The sequence below is a fragment of the Dendrobates tinctorius genome, unplaced genomic scaffold (assembly GCF_039654945.1).
Source record: "Dendrobates tinctorius isolate UK_male_01 unplaced genomic scaffold, ASM3965494v1 ptg000085l, whole genome shotgun sequence".
NCBI lineage: Eukaryota > Metazoa > Chordata > Amphibia > Anura > Dendrobatidae > Dendrobates > Dendrobates tinctorius.
Genome location: NW_027361753.1, coordinates 4,015,808 through 4,036,826, shown reverse-complemented (window position 1 = coordinate 4,036,826; position 21,019 = coordinate 4,015,808). Strand labels below are relative to the sequence as shown.

The 21,019-nt window shown below is 45.5% G+C and overlaps 1 protein-coding gene across 3 annotated transcripts in view; it reads right to left on the bottom strand.

Moving 5' to 3' along the window:
* MAPK4 (mitogen-activated protein kinase 4) overlaps nucleotides 1-21,019 on the bottom strand; it is a 109,963-nt gene that overhangs the window by 11,031 nt on the left and 77,913 nt on the right. For all 3 annotated transcript variants that reach the window (XM_073584784.1, XM_073584786.1, XM_073584785.1), the window contains exon 3: nucleotides 7,614-7,758. In XM_073584784.1, the coding sequence (XP_073440885.1) occupies nucleotides 7,614-7,758 (145 nt within the window). The remainder of the gene's footprint in view (nucleotides 1-7,613; nucleotides 7,759-21,019) is intronic.

Sequence of the window (21,019 nt, the reverse complement as noted above, 5' to 3'; positions counted from 1 at the left end):
ACAGGAAGGAAGTGTGTGCTCCAATATGGCCGCCTCTATACAGACAATACAAGAAGGTAGTGTGGCTCCAATATGGCCGCCTTTATACAGACAATACAAGAAGGAAGTGTATGCTCCAATATGGCCGCCTCTATACAGACAATACAGGAAGTGTGTGCTCCAATATGGCCGCCTCTATACAGACAATACAGGAAGGAAGTGTATGCTCCAATATGGCCGCCTCTATACAGACAATACAGGAAGGTAGTGTGGCTCCAATATGGCCGCCTCTATACAGACAATACAGGAAGGAAGTGTATGCTCCAATATGGCCGCCTCTATACAGACAATACAGGAAGGAAGTGTATGCTCCAAAGTGGCCACCTCTATACAGACAATACAGGAAGGTAGTGTGTGCTCCAATATAGCCGCCTTTTTACAGACAATACAGGAGAGAAGTGTGTGCTCCGATATGGCTGCCTCTATACAGACAATACAGGAGGGAAGTGTGTGCTCTAATATGGCCGCCTCTATACAGACAATATAGGAAGTGTGTGCTCCAATATGGCCGCCTCTATACAGACAATAAAGGAAGGAAGTGTGTGCTCTGTGATGGTGTGATATGTTATGTGGATGTCATTTTTTGTATATTCCTATTTTTAACAATTCCAGTTATTTTCATAGTGTTTTTCTTATTACATTGTAAGTCTACAGCCTCACTGTATCTGTCTCTTGATGACCCCCTGTAGTGCATTAAACCCTAAGGCCTTTTGTTCTCCTCTGGGAGGCAACTTGTTTGACTACCCCTGGACAAGGAAGGGGGTGGGGGGAAGAACGGCAGCTGGACAAGTCAGTTCCGGTAGAGACAAGATGGTGAAAAGGCTGCATTTCAGAGAGAAGGATCCATTTTTATCCTCTGGTGCTAGAGTGTTTTGGAATCTCGTTTCCCTGGACATTTTATCCTGATACTGGACTGCATTCTTATTCTGGACTATCTTATCCTTTGTGTGGTGGACTGAATATGGACCTTTTCGTATTTTTGCCTGAATAAAGGTCTTGGAATTGTTCACTCTTCGCTTGCTCTGTTGATTGTGTGATACCAGAGAAGGACCCCGTGACATGCTCCAATATGACCCCCTCTGTACAGACAATACAGGAAGTGTGTGCTCCAATATGGCCTCCTCTGTACAGACAAAACAGGAAGGACGTGTGTGCTCCAATATGACCCCCTCTGTACAGACAATACAGGAAGTGTGTTCTCCAATATGGCCACCTCTATACAGACCATACAGGAAGAAAGTGTGTGCTCCAATATGGCCCCCTCTGTACAGATAATAAAGGAGAGAAGTGTGTGCTCCAATATGGCCACCTCTATACAGACAATACAGGAAGTGTGTGCTCCAATATGGCCGCCTCTAAACAGACAATGCAGGAAGGAAGTGTGTGCTCTAATATGGCCCCCTCTGTACAGACAATACAGGAAATGTGTGCTCCAATATGGCCGCCTCTATACAGACCATACAGGAGGGAAGTGTGTGCTCCAATATGGCCACCTCTATACAGACAATACAGGAAGGAAGTGTGTGCTCCAATATGGCCGCCTCTATACAGACAATACAGGAAGGAAGTGTGTGCTCTAAAATGGCCCCCTCTGTACAGACAATACAGGAAGTGTGTGCTCCAATATGGCCGCCTCTATACAGACCATACAGGAGGGAAGTGTGTGCTCCAATATGGCCACCTCTATACAGACAATACAGGAAGGAGGTGTGTGCTCCAATATGGCCGCCTCTGTACAGACAACACAGGAAGTGTGTGCTCCAATATGGACACCTCTATACAGACAATACAGGAAGGAAGTGTGTGCTCCAATATGGCCGCCTCTATACAGACAATACAGGAAGTGTGTGCTCCAATATGGCCGCCTCTATACAGACCATACAGGAGGGAAGTGTGTGCTCCAATATGGCCACCTCTATACAGACAATACAGGAAGGAAGTGTGTGCTCCAATATGGCCGCCTCTGTACAGACAACACAGGAAGGAAGTGTGTGCTCTAATATGGCCCCCTCTGTACAGACAATACAGGAAGTGTGTGCTCCAATATGGCCACCTCTATACAGACCATACAGGAGGGAAGTGTGTGCTCCAATATGGCCACCTCTATACAGACAATACAGGAAGGAAGTGTGTGCTCCAATATGGCCGCTTCTGTACAGACAACACAGGAAGTGTGTGCTCCAATATGGACACCTCTATACAGACAATACAGGAAGGAAGTGTGTGCTCCAATATGGCCGCCTCTATACAGACAATACAGGAAGTGTGTGCTCCAATATGGCCGCCTCTATACAGACAATACAGGAGGGAAGTGTGTGCTCCAATATGGCCGCCTCTATACAGACAATACAGGAGGGAAGTGTGTGCTCCAATATGGCCCCCTCTGTACAGATAATACAGGAGGGAAGTGTGTGCTCCAATATGGCCACCTCTATACAGACAATACAGGAGGGAAGTGTGTGCTCCAATATGGCCACCTCTATACAGACAATACAGGAGGGAAGTGTGTGCTCCAATATGGCCGCCTCTATACAGACAACACAGGAAGGAAGTGTGTGCTCTATACAGACAATACAGGAGGGTATCCAACGGATAAATCATATATATCCCTACAAATTATCTTTATTGATTAAAAAACCATATGCAATGGTTCACACCAAAAAAAAGTGCACAAACAAAAGCAAACCGTTTTCCAAAATTACCAATTAAAAATGGGTAAGCTAGAAGTCTCTCTTACGTCAACTAGGCTGTTGCCTTCCATAGTTGACAGCCTAGATGACGTAAAAGGGACTTTTAGCTTACCCATTTTTAATTGGTAATTTTGGAACACGGTTTGACGGTTTGTTTTTGTTTGCGCACTTTTTTCTGGTGTGAACCATTGCATATGGTTTTTTAATCAATAAAGATAATTTGTAGGGATATATTTGATTTAACCTTCTCTGTACAGACAATACAGGAAGTGTGTGCTCCAATATGGCCACCTATATACAGACCATACAGGAAGGAAGTGTGTGCTCCAATATGACCGCCTCTATACAGACAATACAGGAAGCAAGTGTGTGCTCCAATATGGTCGCCTCTATACAGACAATAAAGGAGGGAAGTGTGTGTTCCAATATGGCGCCTCTATACAGACAATACAGGAAGTGCGTGCTCCAATATGGCCGCCTCTATACAGACAATACAGGAAGGAATTGTGTGCTCCAATATGGCCGCCTTTATACGGACAATACAGGAAGGAATTGTGTGCTCCAATATGACCGCCTCTATACAGACAATACAGGAGGGAAGTGTGTGCTCCAATATGGCCCCCTCTATACAGACAATACAGGAAGTGTGTGCTCCAATATGGCCGCCTCTATACAGACAATACAGGAGGGAAGTGTGTGCTCCAATATGGCCGCCTCTATACAGACAATACAGGAAGTGTGTGCTCCAATATGGTCTTTTCTGTACAGACAAAACAGGAAGGACGTGTGTGCTCCAATATGACCGCCTCTATACAGACAATACAGGAGGGAAGTGTGTGCTCCAATATGGCCTCCTCTATACAGACAATACAGGAGGGAAGTGTGTGCTCCAATATGGCCACCTCTATACAGACAATACAGGAAGTGTGTGCTCCAATATGGTCTTTTCTGTACAGACAAAACAGGAAGGACGTGTGTGCTCCAATATGACCGCCTCTATACAGACAATACAGAAGGGAAGTGTGTGCTCCAATATGGCCGCCTCTATACAGAAAATACAGGAGGGAAGTGTGTGCTCCAATATGGCCTCCTCTATACAGACAAAACAGGAAGGACATGTGTGCTCCAATATGGCCTCCTCTATACAGACAATACAGGAGGGAAGTGTGTGCTCCAATATGGCCTCCTCTATACAGACAATACAGAAGGGAAGTGTGTGCTCCAATATGGCCCCCTCTATACAGACAATACAGGAAGTGTGTGCTCCAATATGGTCTTTTCTGTACAGACAAAACAGGAAGGACGTGTGTGCTCCAATATGACCGCCTCTATACAGACAATACAGAAGGGAAGTGTGTGCCCCAATATGGCCGCCTCTATACAGACAATACAGGAGGGAAGTGTGTGCTCCAATATGGCCTCCTCTATACAGACAATACAGGAGGGAAGTGTGTGCTCCAATATGGCCTCCTCTATACAGACAAAACAGGAAGGACGTGTGTGCTCCAATATGACCGCCTCTATACAGACAATACAGGAGGGAAGTGTGTGCTCCAATATGGCCTCCTCTATACAGACAATACAGAAGGGAAGTGTGTGCTCCAATATGGCCCCCTCTATACAGACAATACAGAAGGGAAGTGTGTGCTCCAATATGGCCCCCTCTATACAGACAATACAGAAGGGAAGTGTGTGCTCCAATATGGCCGCCTCTAAACAGACAATACAGAAGGGAAGTGTGTGCTCCAATATGGCCCCCTCTATACAGACAATACAGAAGGGAAGTGTGTGCTCCAATATGGCCTCCTCTATACAGACAATACAGGAAGTGTGTGCTCCAATATGGCCACCTTTATACAGACAATACAGAAGGGAAGTGTGTGCTCCAATATGGCCTCCTCTATACAGACAATACAGAAGGGAAGTGTGTGCTCCAATATGGCCTCCTCTATACAGACAATACAGGAGGGAAGTGTGTGCTCCAATATGGCCTCCTCTATACAGACAATACAGAAGGGAAGTGTGTGCTCCAATATGGCCCCCTCTATACAGACAATACAGGAAGTGTGTGCTCCAATATGGTCTTTTCTGTACTGACAAAACAGGAAGGACGTGTGTGCTCCAATATGACCGCCTCTATACAGACAATACAGAAGGGAAGTGTGTGCTCCAATATGGCCGCCTCTATACAGACAATACAGGAGGGAAGTGTGTGCTCCAATATGGCCTCCTCTATACAGACAAAACAGGAAGGACGTGTGTGCTCCAATATGACCGCCTCTATACAGACAATACAGGAGGGAAGTGTGTGCTCCAATATGGCCTCCTCTATACAGACAATACAGAAGGGAAGTGTGTGCTCCAATATGGCCCCCTCTATACAGACAATACAGAAGGGAAGTGTGTGCTCCAATATGGCCACCTCTATACAGACAATACAGGAAGTGTGTGCTCCAATATGGCCCCCTCTATACAGACAATACAGAAGGGAAGTGTGTGCTCCAATATGGCCCCCTCTATACAGACAATACAGAAGGGAAGTGTGTGCTCCAATATGGCCGCCTCTATACAGACAATACAGGAGGGAAGTGTGTGCTCCAATATGGCCGCCTCTAAACAGACAATACAGAAGGGAAGTGTGTGCTCCAATATGGCCCCCTCTATACAGACAATACAGAAGGGAAGTGTGTGCTCCAATATGGCCCCCTCTATACAGACAATACAGAAGGGAAGTGTGTGCTCCAATATGGCCTCCTCTATACAGACAATACAGGAAGTGTGTGCTCCAATATGGCCACCTTTATACAGACAATACAGAAGGGAAGTGTGTGCTCCAATATGGCCCCCTCTATACAGACAATACAGAAGGGAAGTGTGTGCTCCAATATGGCCGCCTCTATACAGACAATACAGAAGGGAAGTGTGTGCTCCAATATGGCCTCCTCTATACAGACAATACAGAAGGGAAGTGTGTGCTCCAATATGGCCGCCTCTATACAGACAATACAGAAGGGAAGTGTGTGCTCCAATATGGCCGCCTCTATACAGACAATACAGAAGGGAAGTGTGTGCTCCAATATGGCCTCCTCTATACAGACAATACAGGAGGGAAGTGTATGCTCCAATATGGCCGCCTCTATACAGACAATACAGAAGGGAAGTGTGTGCTCCAATATGGCCTCCTCTATACAGACAATACAGGAAGGTAGTGTGTGCTCCAATATGGCCGCCTCTAAACAGACAATACAGAAGGGAAGTGTGTGCTCCAATATAGCCTCCTCTATACAGACAATACAGGAAGGTAGTGTGTGCTCCAATATGGCCGCCTCTAAACAGACAATACAGAAGGGAAGTGTGTGCTCCAATATGGCCGCCTCTATACAGACAATACAGGAAGGTAGTGTGTGCTCCAATATGGCCGCCTCTAAACAGACAATACAGAAGGGAAGTGTGTGCTCCAATATGGCCTCCTCTATACAGACAATACAGGAAGGTAGTGTGTGCTCCAATATGGCCGCCTCTAAACAGACAATACAGAAGGGAAGTGTGTGCTCCAATATGGCCTCCTCTATACAGACAATACAGGAAGGTAGTGTGTGCTCCAATATGGCTGCCTCTAAACAGACAATACAGAAGGGAAGTGTGTGCTCCAATATGGCCGCCTCTATACAGACAATACAGGAAGGTAGTGTGTGCTCCAATATGGCCGCCTCTAAACAGACAATACAGAAGGGAAGTGTGTGCTCCAATATGGCCGCCTCTATACAGACAATACAGGAAGGTAGTGTGTGCTCCAATATGGCCACCTCTATACAGACAATACAGAAGGGAAGTGTGTGCTCCAATATGGCCTCCTCTATACAGACAATACAGGAAGGTAGTGTGTGCTCCAATATGGCCGCCTCTAAACAGACAATACAGAAGGGAAGTGTGTGCTCCAATATGGCCTCCTCTATACAGACAATATAGGAAGGTAGTGTGTGCTCCAATATGGCTGCCTCTAAACAGACAATACAGAAGGGAAGTGTGTGCTCCAATATGGCCGCCTCTATACAGACAATACAGGAAGGTAGTGTGTGCTCCAATATGGCCGCCTCTAAACAGACAATACAGAAGGGAAGTGTGTGCTCCAATATGGCCGCCTCTATACAGACAATACAGGAAGGTAGTGTGTGCTCCAATATGGCCGCCTCTAAACAGACAATACAGAAGGGAAGTGTGTGCTCCAATATGGCCTCCTCTATACAGACAATACAGGAAGGTAGTGTGTGCTCCAATATGGCCGCCTCTAAACAGACAATACAGAAGGGAAGTGTGTGCTCCAATATGGCCTCCTCTATACAGACAATACAGGAAGGTAGTGTGTGCTCCAATATGGCCGCCTCTAAACAGACAATACAGAAGGGAAGTGTGTGCTCCAATATGGCCTCCTCTATACAGACAATACAGGAAGGTAGTGTGTGCTCCAATATGGCTGCCTCTAAACAGACAATACAGAAGGGAAGTGTGTGCTCCAATATGGCCGCCTCTATACAGACAATACAGGAAGGTAGTGTGTGCTCCAATATGGCCGCCTCTAAACAGACAATACAGAAGGGAAGTGTGTGCTCCAATATGGCCGCCTCTATACAGACAATACAGGAAGGTAGTGTGTGCTCCAATATGGCCGCCTCTAAACAGACAATACAGAAGGGAAGTGTGTGCTCCAATATGTCTGCTGCCAAGCAAGTATTCAATATGGCTTAAAAAAAATAGCTGTATCATTTAAAAATATAAATAAACAACCACATGATTTCTCTTGTTCAGACTGATATCTAATAAATAAAACTTAAACAATGTATGAGACATTCCCGTTAAGAAGAGCAATTATAGCTAAAAACTTACCTGCAAAAAGCATCCGACCTGTCAGCATTTCTGCTAATATGCATCCAGCCGCCCACATGTCAATGGCTTTGGTATAATTATTAGGTGAGAGGAGAAGGCGAGGAGATCGATACCACTTAGTCACCAGCCCTTCTGAGAGATAACCCTGAAAGGAAACACAATGGCAATATTTAAAGGGGAGCTCCTGTTTTCACCTATTGCATTGTTGGCTTACATGGTTTATTTGCAGTTTGCTTTGTTTTTTATTCTGCAGACAGTTACGCATAGCTAGAGACTGCTCTGATCTGAGGTTTGTGAGAAGGGGGTGAAAAAATGGATAGTCAGGGCCACGTATAGGAGAATTGTATACTGTGTCTCATAGCTATGAAGTGTGAATCGGCCGCTGGGCTGCTTCTTTCCAGGTTCCTGGCCTACTCAATGTTTGCAAAAAGTTTTCTCCGGTGTATAGATGACACTTCCCTGAATGTTTGCCACTAAACACCGAACAGTATTTTCAGAATAAAAAAACAAAAAAACAAAACTGTACCTCTGTATTATAAAGAGATGTCACTAGCAGGAAAATTGAATGGGTGGTCAGTAGAGTTGAGCGAAACAGGTGGGCCAGATTCATAAGTCGCCAACTTATGCCGAAGTCGAGTTTCGCCGACCGAAACCCGACCACAGCGTGAAGTTGGCCATGCGGTGGGCAAAACGAGCTCCGAAGTCGGATTTCCCAGAATGCTTGCACGTGACTTTTTTTCAGCCAATGAGCAAGGACGTACATTGTGGGCAATGAGATGACATGTGCAGCGTCCGGTGGGGGGGGGCGGGTGGAGAGAGAGAGAGAGTTTTCATGCACCTTATAAAAGCGGTCCGGCATGTAGGTGTGTTTACTGTCCTCCACTCCCTGACGACTTTGCTTCCCCATTGACTTGCATTGGGTTTCGTGTTTCAGTCGGACCTTCGACTTTTCCCGATAGTCGGACGATTTCGTTCGACTCGACTTTTAAGAAAGTCGGGTTTTATGAAACCCTACTTGACCCTAAAAAAGGCAAAGTCGCTCATCTCTAGTGGTCAGGCCCTTGTTTTGCTGGAAATTGAACCTACGCCCCAGTCTCAAGTTTTCTGCATGCTCTAACAGGTTTTCTCCAGAATTGCCTTGTATTTAGCTCTATCCATTTTCCCTTCAAATCTGACCAGCTTCCCTGTCCCTGCTGAAGAAATACATCCCCACAGAATGATGCTGCCACCACCATGTGTGACGGTGGTTATGGTATTTTCATGGTGATGTGCAGTGTTTCTTTTCTGCCACACATAGCATTTTGCTTTTAGCACAAACAGTTCTCCTTTGGTCTCATCTGACCAAAGCACTTTCTTCCACACTCTTGCTGTGACCCCTACATGGCTTTTTGCAAACTGAAAATGGGCCTTCTTATGGCTTGCTTTCAAAAATGGCTTTCTTTTTTGCCAGTCTTCCATCAAGACTAGATTTGTGGAGTATATGACTAATAGTTATCCTGTGGACAGATTTTATAGCTTCATAGGATTTCTATAGCTCCTAGAGAGTGATCATGGGCCTCTTGACTGCTTCTCTAATTAGTGTTCTCCTTGCTTGGGATGTCAGGCTCGGTGGACGGCTAGGTCTTGGTAGGTTTGCAGTTGTGCCATACTCCTTTCATTTTTGTATGATGGATTGAACATTGCTTCGTGAGATGTTCAGAGCTTGGGCTATTTTTTTTAATAACCTAACCCTGCTTTACTTTAATCCACAACTTTATCCTTGACCTGTCTGATGTGCTCCTTAGTTTCCATGATGCTGTTTGATCCCTAATGTTCTCAAGGAAATTTATGAGGCCTTCACAGAATAGCTGTAGTTCTACTGAGAATAAATTACACACAGGGGGACTCAGTTTACTAATTATATGACTTCTGCAAGCAATTGGTCACTCAGGATTTTATTTAGGGGTTTTATACTACAATGGAGATAAATACAAATGCACGTTACAATTTTCAGATTTATATTTTTTAAAATGTTAAGAAAATCATGTACTGTTTCCTTTATGCTTCACAAATACTTGCTACTTTGTGTTGGTATATCATATAAAATCCCATTAAAATACATTTAAGTTTGTGGGTGTAACGTGAAAAAATCTGTAAAAATTCACACATACTTCAATAAGTGATCTGCCGCTACATGAAACTGAAATTTCTGTGCCTCTATGAACTAGAATGTGACGTGAAAACCAAGCTTTGAACCTGCTACCTACTGAATATGTAAATCACTAGTTCCAACAGTAAAGTTCACCATAATTTTATAAAAGGGACAGAGGTGCTGAAAAACAAAGCAAAGTACAGGAAGTGATCTTGTGACTCATGTCTTGTGCTATCTGAGACCTTTGTTTCCTCTGTGCTATCATCATCTAAGAGACAAAGGTTATCCACAGCTAAAAAGGCAATAAATAAAAAGTCTACAAAAACTTGCTAAATAAGAAAAACATCATTCCCAAGACCCTATCAAACTTCAGGTCTATGGGGTCCTATAAGACGAAGCCCATCAGACAAGTGAAATCTTAGGGTGGTCAATCACCAGGCATAATAAAGAAACGTCAAAGGTAAATCAATGAAAAGATCCATCTAAGAAAAATGATCTAAGCATACTATTAGGCTTATGTAAGGATTCTACTCAATTTGCTACTACTTAAACATTTCAACTAGGAATATGAGAAAATAAAATTGGTGGGGATCTGTGAGCTTGGAGCCAATATGGACTGGATTTTGAGACTACTTAGAAGTTTCTATCAATTCTATAGCACGATTCATGATTGAGAGACCAAAATGTTGTCAATGTGTTTCGACATTCGTAAGATAAGTAAGAGATCAGCAACGCTGGACGCTGGTTTCCAAGGTAAACAGCGGGTATCCAGAAGTCGCGCGGGTCTTAGATACCCGATGTTTACCTTGGAAACCAGAGTTTACGCCAGTTTCCAAGGTAAACAGCGGGTATCCAGGAGCCGCGCGGCTCTTAGATACCTGATTTTACCATGGAAACCAGAGTGTACGCCGGTTTCCAAGGTAAACAGCAGGTATCCAGAAGTCGCGCGGCTCTTAGATACCCGATGTTTATCTTGGAAACCAGAGTGTACGCCGGTTTCCAAGGTAAACAGCGGGCAACCAGAAGTCGCGCGGCTCTTAGATACCCGATGTTTACCTTGGAAACCAGAGTGTACGCCGGTTTCCAAGGTAAACAGCGGGCATCCAGAAGTCGCGCGGCTCTTAGATACCCGATGTTTACCTTGGAAACCAGAGTGTACGCCGGTTTCCAAGGTAAACAGCGGGTATCCAGAAGTCGCACGGCTCTTAGATACCCGATGTTTACCTTGGAAACCAGAGTGTACGCCGGTTTCCAAGGTAAACAGCGGGTATCCAGAAGTCGCGTGGCTCTTAGATACCCGATGTTTATCTTGGAAACCAGAGTGTACGCCGGTTTCCAAGGTAAACAGCGGGTATCCAGGAGCCACGGCTCCTGGATACCCGATGTTTACATTAGAAACTAGCGTCCAGCATCGCTGGTCCTGATCGCTGGAGAGCTGTCTTGTGACAGCTCACCAGTGATCAGCCTAACGATGTCCCAGCAATCCCATCATGTCGGATCGTTGGTGGAATCGCTGGGACATCGTTATGTGTAATGGGGCCTTTAGGAGAAAAAAATCGGACATGTGCACATTCCTATAGAATATCATAGGAATGAGTGTTATCCTTGAAAACCACAGGTATCAGTCGTCCATGAAAATCGGTTGGGTGCGTGAGAACCAACATGCATGAAATTGGGTTCTCTAGTTGAATAATATTGTAATTTTTCACATTTGAACTCCCCCAGATTTGTTTTCCAGAGTTTTCCATATCATCCCACAAATTATCGATGTAAAGATTTGCAAATGATTAGATAATAGAGAGCGTTAACATTCCCGTAGTAGTGACATCAGCCTTAATAGATAAGATATTTCAATTGTTCTAATCTCCGTCTCTCCGACACGAGTGGGACGCATTATCTGGGAACGGGTCCAATGACTGGCTCACTGTTATCATTAGCGCTGCTGAATCAGACCTTGCACAAGAGCAGCGGGGTGTTATCAAATTAGCCTAATGTTTTCAGCGTCCTCCGGTACAGATTTCATTTGCTGGCAGAAAATGAATGAAAACAATGCGTTGCGTGACATTTTTAGATATTCTGATTCTGCTTTTGCTTTTTACTTGAAGGCTATAATATCAGGGAAACCTGATGGGAGTAGTGATGATATCATTCCTTTTTGAGGCAATGGTCATGTCCTATTACACAGATACAGTGAAAGACTAAAGCCCCCCCAAAACACATTATTGTTGCTTATTATATAGGGGGAAATATCGATCTAGAATGTCCGTTGTGTCGTATCGACTCCCGGCAATAAGCCACCACCAGACGTGTCGTCTGAGAGATGGTCGAGAATGCTCTTGGCCAGATAACCATCCAAACCATCATTTGTTCCATCAGACGTCAAGCTCCCCCTGACGCGCGCTGTCCGTATGCAACACGGAGAGCACACACATGCAGTATAACCAATCTGCCAGTGTACATGGCCGATGATAGACATGAACCAATGTTCTCTACATGGGAAAAAAATTGCAGCATGCGCTAGTTTGGTCAAATTTATTGACCAGACTAGTGCAGAAAAATAGAAAGTGGCTCCGGCACTCATCCATTATGAACGGAGCTGCACATTAAGTTTTATTACAGCCGTCTGAACGCAAGACCACGTTTACACGCAGTGATCGTGCTTTTATGTACAGCAGTCTTGTGCCGTTGCGCTCTTCTGCTGTCTCCCTGCACAATCATGTAACGTGGCATGAAACAGCCGCCATTAGGATCGGCCGCACGGGCTCGTGCAGGAAAAGAGCGGAAAGTCCGAAGCAGCACAGGGCTCCTACAATTTATAGTTACAGCTTGACCACCGTGTGTTAAAGCAACCTAAAACGTAGTGTGACCATACCCAGTCCATTGTTTTCAACTTTTAGGCCGGAGTCACACTACAGCGAGATACGGCCGAGTCTCGCAGGTTAAAACCAAGCTCTGGCACCGGCACTCTGGAGTGTGCAGCTCCATGTATTGCTGTGCGGCTGCACGCTCCGCTCCGGAGTGCCGGCGCCAGAGCTTGGTTTTAACCTGCGAGACTTGGCCGTATCTCGATGTGTGTGATCCCGGCCTTAGGGCTCATACTCACTTGCGAAAAACTTGGATGAGTCTCGCACGTCAACACCCGGCGACCGGAGCGTGCGGCTACATGTATTTCTATGCAGCTAAACCCTCCGATCCGAGTGCCGGCGTCAGTGCCGGGTATTGACGTGAGAGTTTCTCACAAGTGATTATGAGCCCTTACGAAGTGCAACCAAAGAAAATTCTTTTTTTTGGGAGGGGGGACAAAATTGATTTTGAACATTGATTAGGATATGATTAATAAATGTTGTCCAAAGTGCATTCAAAAATAGCAGAACTTGTCATTTATACAATTAAATTGAAGTATCGAATTTGTCTCGGATTTATAAAAAAAAACAAAAAACAATTTGGCTAGGATCCAAATTTTTGGCAATATTTGAGTCAAACGAACCCAGCAAAATGGCAGCAAAGTAGTGTACATTCGATTTGCGCTGTATAAACTTAACGCAAATCGGATTTCCTGGACAGATCAGAACAAACTGCTGAATTCGAGTTTCGGCAGATTTGCTCATCGCTGACATAAACCTGCAGTCTTTTGGCGGCGGGTTATCTGGCTCATGTACTCGCAGGACTTCATAATCTGGTTGTCCTGTCTGGTATCTCTCTGTCTGCTCCATTAAGCCATGGTTTCCTGCACTGACGTCATCACTCAGACTAATAGGATCACGGTCCACGGACATCTCCCTTGTTCTGCTGTCAAGGGTAACGTCATTTAATTATACCGTACTGCGATTTTCGTGTATTATATACTGCAGTGGGAGGAAGGGAAATCAGTGGACAGTGCTGGAGAAAATGAATACTGCACCATTCATCCAAAACCCAAAACCTCCAAATTCATGCAAAACTGTCATTGTAATTAAGATTATGTCATTAAAGGGTTAAAAAGAAGCAAACTAGAAAAATATCGACCATGGAAAATCTTGAAGGAATTGATATGGACAACGATGCACAGGTACATTTCGAGCAGAATTCACTTGATTTGCATTCAGTAAGAATTTCTTCATTGAGTTGGATGCATCTGTGAGGACCTCAGGGGCCAACGCTGACCTCATCAATCAAGTCCAAACAGTAATAAAAGCCGATTGTAGGGCACGGAGTGTCCGTAGTGACCAACCGAGCAACCACAATACTTGATGAATGCTGATTCTCTGATGTTTGTTCCGCAGGCATTGTCCGGCCAAGCTGGCTCTGGTCACTGTGTACTAGCAGCCAAGAACGGGACATTCGCTCTGCTGCTGTATTCAGGACAGAACTGTAGATTTCCATGCTTGAGATGGGAATTAAAGGAGGGCTCCAATTAAAGTTGTTTGCACTATTTAGAAACTATCTTGCCTTTGTAAAAAAAAAAAAAAAAAGGATCAGGAGGCGTAAAAAAAGGACAAATCATTTACGTAACCAGTTGGAGAGCTGAGAAAAAGATGACCGATTGATGTCATCCTTTAGATAAGGGAGATTAAGCGATGTTAAAGTTGGAATAATTTAAAGGGGTTATCCAGGACAATTTATTTATTTTATCATGGATCTAAGAAGTAACTGTGTGCCCATCTCTGCAGGCACAGAGCAGTCACGGACCGCTCCTGGAGTCGATTCAGGGGCTTACACTGATGTCACATTGACAGAACGGCGACTTCTCATTCACTCTTCTCTGCTGATGGGGCGTGACTGCCGACGTCATGATGATTGACAGCTGGTTATGTCTCTGCCTATCTGCAGCAGCTGGATGTCAATCATCATGACGTCAGCAGGCACGCTCCATCAACAGAACAGTCAAGGACCTTTCCTGTTGTCGATTCAGCGGCTTACACTGATGTCACGTCGACAGAACGGCGGCTTCTCATCCAGTCTGCTCTGCTGATGGGGCGTGACTGCCAAAGTCATGATGATTGACAGCTGGCTATGTCTCAGCCTAACTGCAGCAGCTTTATGTCAATCATCATGACGTCGGCAGTCACGCTCCATCAGCAAAGCAGTCGAGGACCTCTCCTGTTGTCGATTCAGTGGCTTACACTGATGCCGCTGTTCTGTCGACGTGACTTCTCATTCACTCTGCTCTGTTGATGGAACGTGACTGCCGAAGTCATGATGATCGACAGCTGGCTATATCCCTGTCTAACTGCCGCAGCTGGCTGTCAATCATCATGACCTCGGCAGTCACGCCCAGTTGACTGAGCAGAAGAAGAACTGCTCTGTTGACATGGATCACCTGAATCACCAGCATGAGTAGTCGGTGACCGTTCTGAGCTGACACCGGGTAAAAAAGGAAGGTAGCTGTCTCTATAACCAACAACCTGCCTGTTAGACTTTAGGCCCATACTAAAAAAAAAATAAAATAGTCCCGTACAACCCCTTTAAAAAGGTATTTTCCAACCCAAGACTCTGAGATCATGTCAATAAAGCCAGTGGATTTCAGCACCAAAATTTTTTTAAAACCTCAGGAATTATATTTATAAATCCCCCAACGGCTGCAGTTAATGTGGATTTATTTCCGATCAAAAACACAGGAGCATAGAGAATAAGTAACACACGAGCGGCGCTCTGCTGATCACATGTTTTTATTGTGAATTATGGGCAGTGATGTTCCTCGCTTTGCCACATTATCCTGAAAATTGCGTCATCTGAGAAATATATCACTGCAAGAGAGAAAGATGAAAAAATATATACAAAGCTGAGGAAGCATCCGTGTCCTGCCCAATCATTATACACATACTCACATTATATATACAGCTCTGGCATAAATTAAGAGACTACTGCAAAATTTTCATTTTGTCTGATTTTTCTCTTTATAGGTATACTAGATGGAGGCCCGATGATATCGCATTGGGAGGGCGGTAATGTCACACTGGGGGAAGGCTTTGCATGTGCTCACCCACCTATCCACGCTCTCTTTCCCCATGTGCTGACTTCTCCCGTCTGTGCTCTCTTCTTTGACCTGTCTACCCCATGTGCTAGCCCCCTTGTCTGCTGTCTCTCTCCTTCCTGTGCCGTGTTCTCCCCTCATGTGCTGTCCAGTTTGAGCTGTCTCCCCCTGTGCTCTGTCTCTCTCACCCCTGTGTATGACCGTGTACAGAGCATACCACAGCTCCTGGGCAGGGGAGGAAGCAAAAGACAATACTGACATTACAGCAGGAGATCGCAGAGGATACATTTGGTGAGGTAAAATATTGTTTAAAAACAGTCAGGGAAATATTTTACCTCACAAAATGAATCCTCTGCGATCTCCTGCTGTAATGTATGTACTGTCTTTTGCTTCCTCCCCTGCCCAGGAGATGTGGTATGCTCTGTACACGGTCAAACACAGACAATTTTTAAAATGAACTTTTGTTCGTGGGAAAACCCCTTTAATGTGACCGGCTTCCTCTGCCTGTAGACACGTTGCGCATCTGCCGTCAGGATCAGCTGAATGAATTCCGTGCAGTGCGACGGTGTTCCACTGGTGGTACCGTGCAAGAGGCTGCATGAGTGTGTGAGTGTCAGTGAGTGTGAGAGTGTGAATTTGTGAGAGTGTGTGAGTGAGTGTGTGAGGGTATGAGTGTGAGTGTATGAGTGTGTGAGTGTATTAGTGTGAGTCAACGTGTGAGTGAGTGTGAATGTGAGTGTGTGTGAGAGCGTGAATGTGAGTGAGACTGTGTGTGTGTGTGAGAGTGTGTGTGTGGTGTGTACAGCGTATAGAGCGTGTGAGTGTGTGTGGTGTGACGGTGTTCCGCTGGTGGTACCACACAATAGGTTGGTACCAGCAGCAGTTTCCATATTGAGACACCCATCACTTGGGTGTCCCAATATGGCGGTTGGTGAACTTCCTCTGCCTGGAATTCTGGGATACGGCGACATCTGGACAGAACAGGAAATGAAAACATTACAAGGCAATTATATAAATAGATTTTTATGAAGCGCTTAACATATCCCTGAGAGAGGCAGAACTTGTGAGGACCATGGGGAATTTCCCCTTTCGTTGGAAATCCGGGGCTATCCAATATCTGGGTGTTCAAATTCCCACTGACATGACAGACCTTTACAAATTAAACTATTTGCCCCTCTTAGAATCGACCCTGAAACGTTTGAGAGAGTACGGACGAAAGAACATCTCGTGGTTTGGCGGGATGAATTCATTTAAGATGGATGTTCTCAGGTTTTTATACCTGTTCCAGGCGGTTCCGATTATACCACCGAAGGTGTTCTTCCAGACCATTAGATCTGCACTGACCCGTTTTATTTGGCAGACTTCTAAGCCCCGTTTAAAGTATACCGTCCTGACTACCCCAAAGTCCAGAGGCGGTGCGGGCCTCCCTGACCTAGAACTCTACCATTGGGCCTCCATACTTTTATTCGACTGGCAATTTGGCCACCGTTCCAAGCAATGGGTTCAACTGGAACAGACATCCTTTAATATCCCTCTACGACACCTCCCATGGATCCGACGCTATGACTTTGTTGCAGACGACTCTGGGGGATCCACGGGCTTCTTGGCGCGAGAAGCTCTACAGCTCTGGAACCGTTTAAAAATTAAAAAGAAATTGATCAGCGCCCTGAACCCGTTAACATCAATTTTTGGTTAGCCAAATTTTCCTCCTGGTCGTCACAGAGACCAATTTTTGGGTTGACATATTAGTACTGACTTACGCCTGGGACAGGTTCTGGTGGGAGGGGATATCCCATCTTTGGAAATTTTACGGTAACAGTTTCCCACTAGGGCGCTCTCCTGGATGGAATACAATCAACTGAGGTCGTTTGTCCGGGGACATATGGTTGACCGCACTTCTCGCCCCCCCATGACACGGTTGGAAAATTTACTACAGCAGCAGGACCCTCCCTCTCATCTGATTTCTCTTTTATATAAGGAATTCCACACTGGTGACCCGGAAGCGATCCCGAGTTACATCCGAGCGTGGGAAGAGGAGATGGGATATAAATTCTCTGCTGAGGATCTTGATAATGCTTACCTTTTCACACACAAAATGTCCCCGGCTGGGGGCACACAGGAGAAAAATTTTAAGATACTGACCAGATGGTATCTTTTCCCTATCAGACTGAAGTCCATTTTCCCGTCAGTAGACTACACCTGTTGGCAGTGTGGAACCGAAAGAGGCACACTATTCCATATATGGTGGCAGTGCCCCGCTATACGACCCTTCTGGAAGAAGGTGTTCTTGGCTTATCATAGAATTTCTGGTGATTATGTCCCCCCCCCCCCCCCCCCCAGCAAATTGCCATCTTTTCGATCCTTCCGGGACTCATATCCACTCAGACACGGAGCCTTCTCCGGTTCTGTATCACCGCGGCACGCATGGTAATTCCACGCCATTGGCGCACGGTGACACCGCCAACTATGGCGGAATGGGTATCGGAATTCGCAGACATCTTCCGTATGGAAGAACTGATGGCTGGAATGGAAGGGGACAACCCCCGCTTGATCTGTGTGTGGCAGTCTTGGATCATGTTCAAGGAAACTACCGAACTATCTCAACTGGTTGAGGAGGCTTCATAGAGGTCGGTGTGGAGCTCTGGTGTCTGCTTCCCCCCCCCATTATTTTTTTTTGTTCCCACCCTCTCATAGGTTTCAGACATGTGGTTGAAAACCTATCACCCCTAATCTTCCCACCTTACACTCCTTCGTGCTCTTCCCCCCCCCTTCTTGTCTCTTTCCTTCATTTTCTTCTGAAGTACACCTCTGCTGATACCTGTAAAGATGTTGCTACGTATGTTTATAATTATTGTTTTCTTGCGTCTGACCATTACATACTACTACTGTACCAGATGATACTTGGGGAGGAATGACACCCCCCCAGCCTGTTCCATTGAACATAAGTAATGTATAACGAATGTTTATATAGTTGAGTTTATCAACCTATAGTGCCAATTACTTGGATTGATTCTTGTACATGGTAGTGCATACAGTATGAACCCTATACCAACATTCATCCTACTGAGACGTTACGTGCCCCTGTCTCAGAAGATGTTTCGGTCTTATACAAGGCTGACTATACTGCGACCTTGCACGGCTTGGCGTACAATGGTTGATGTCTTGTATGTTATTTTTGTCTTTTTGTTTTTCAACAAAAATGGATTCAACATAAATAGATTTTTGTGTAAAATGTAAATTGTGCTTTTATTCTATAAACTACTGACAACGTGTCTTTGAATTTCCAAGCACTAAATTTTGTATTTATTTTCAGAAAATGAGAAATGGTCAAGTTGTAAGGCAGTGCTCACTGAGGACGTTGGGGAACACTCACTTGGCTGCGATATTGATGCATACAGGAACACTTTCCACTTAAACAGTCTAGTGCAGTTTATTATGCCTTCATAAACCGCTGAGGAACATGTTACACGTCACATGCTTACACATAGTCCATCACAATACTTGGTACACGGCTTTAACACGCTGTCACTAAACACGCTGGACCTCTTTGCCCAGTTACCGTTGGTGACCACACGCCGAAAAGTTCATTAGTGTCCATAGAATATCACGGGCACCAACAGTTATATCCCCATGTCTGGGGTTACCTCGCAGGAGCTCCTGCTCCAGATGCCGACTCTTTGGTAGTCCTCTCAGGGAAGCTGCGAACTGGGATCACCGTCCCGGACAACGCCTTGCTCACCAGGCCACCTGACAGTTCAGATCCACAGACGGACAGTAGCTCCCCCCAATGCAGTGCCGTCACTGACTCTGCAAACACACGTGGCCTGTCTGTGTGCTATTCAGGACGTCCGTCCCCACTTTGGAACCATCCAACACACAGGCCTCACCGGGTGCTATTCAGGGATTAAACCCTCCTCCCAGGGTCTCCAAACACACCGGCCACCAGGTCCAGGGACTCAGCAGGTGCTATTCAGAACGTCCGTCCCCTCTTGAGACCATCCAACACTCACGCCTCACCAGGTCCAAGGTCGCAGCACATGCTCCAGGGATCCGATCCTTCTCCCAGAATCTCCCAACACTGACCCTTCAGGACCTTGCACCCTGAACCATCCAGGTACACACTCTCTCCCATGTGACCAGACCTCAGGCACAATATATGGTCTGTAGCCACACCCACAGGTGAGGTATGGATCACATGGCTCATGTCCTCATTGCAGGTCCTTTCAACACACCCAGCCATACACACACAGGCTTTACATTGGGAGTTCAGACACATGCCTCTGGGTGGGTTTGTAGGTGACTGGTCCCACCCATCTCACCAAGTCACCTGGAAGCTTCCTTGATACACAGCAACAAATCCTCGGCAGTATATCTCTGCTGATACATATTCCAGATCCATCACAGGGCAGCCACCCTTGTGATATATATCGACCATTTATAATCCTGCCACTTACCATTTTCCCATCATAACAAAGGGAATGTCTGCATGCATGTCCCGGGCAGCCCATACAGTGCCCCCTAGCTGTCACAGGGGTCACTGCATAACATAGTTCATAATCATATAGAAACAACAATACTAATGTTACAACTCAGGAAGAGTTCAGAAATCAATATTTTGTGGAATAACCATGATTTTTAATCACAGCTTTCATGCGTCTTGGCATGCTTTCCACCAGTGTTTCACACTGCTTTTGGGTGACCTTACGCAACTCCTGGTACAAAAATGTAAGCCGTTCTTCTTTGATTGATGGCTTGATTACATTCCAGAGGTTTTCAATGGGGTTCAGGTCTGGAGATTGGGCTGGCCATGACAGGGATTTGATGTGGTGGTCCTTCATCCATACATTGATTTACCTAGCTGTGTGGCATGGCGCATTGTCCTGCTGGAAACACCAGCCCTCAGAGTTGGGGAACATTGCCTAAGCAGAAGAAATTAACTGTTTTTCCTGGATAACCTTGTCTGAAGCGTGATTCATACGTCCTTCACAAAGATTAACCTGCCCAATTCCAGCCTTGCTGAAGGATCCCCAGATCATCACTGATCCTCCACCAAATTCTATAGTGGGTGCAAGACACTGTGGCTTGTATGCCTCTCCAGGTCTCCGTCTAACCATTAGATGACCAGGTGTTTTGGCAAAGCTAAAAATTTGACTCATCAGAGAAGATTACCTTACTCCATTCCTCTATGGTCCAATCCTTATGGTCTTTGGCAAACTTCAGCCTGGCTTTCCTTTGCTTCTCATTCATGATAGGCTTTTTTCTAGCTTTACATGACTTGAGCCCTGCCTCTAGGAGTCTGTTATGAACTGTTCTTGCCGTGCA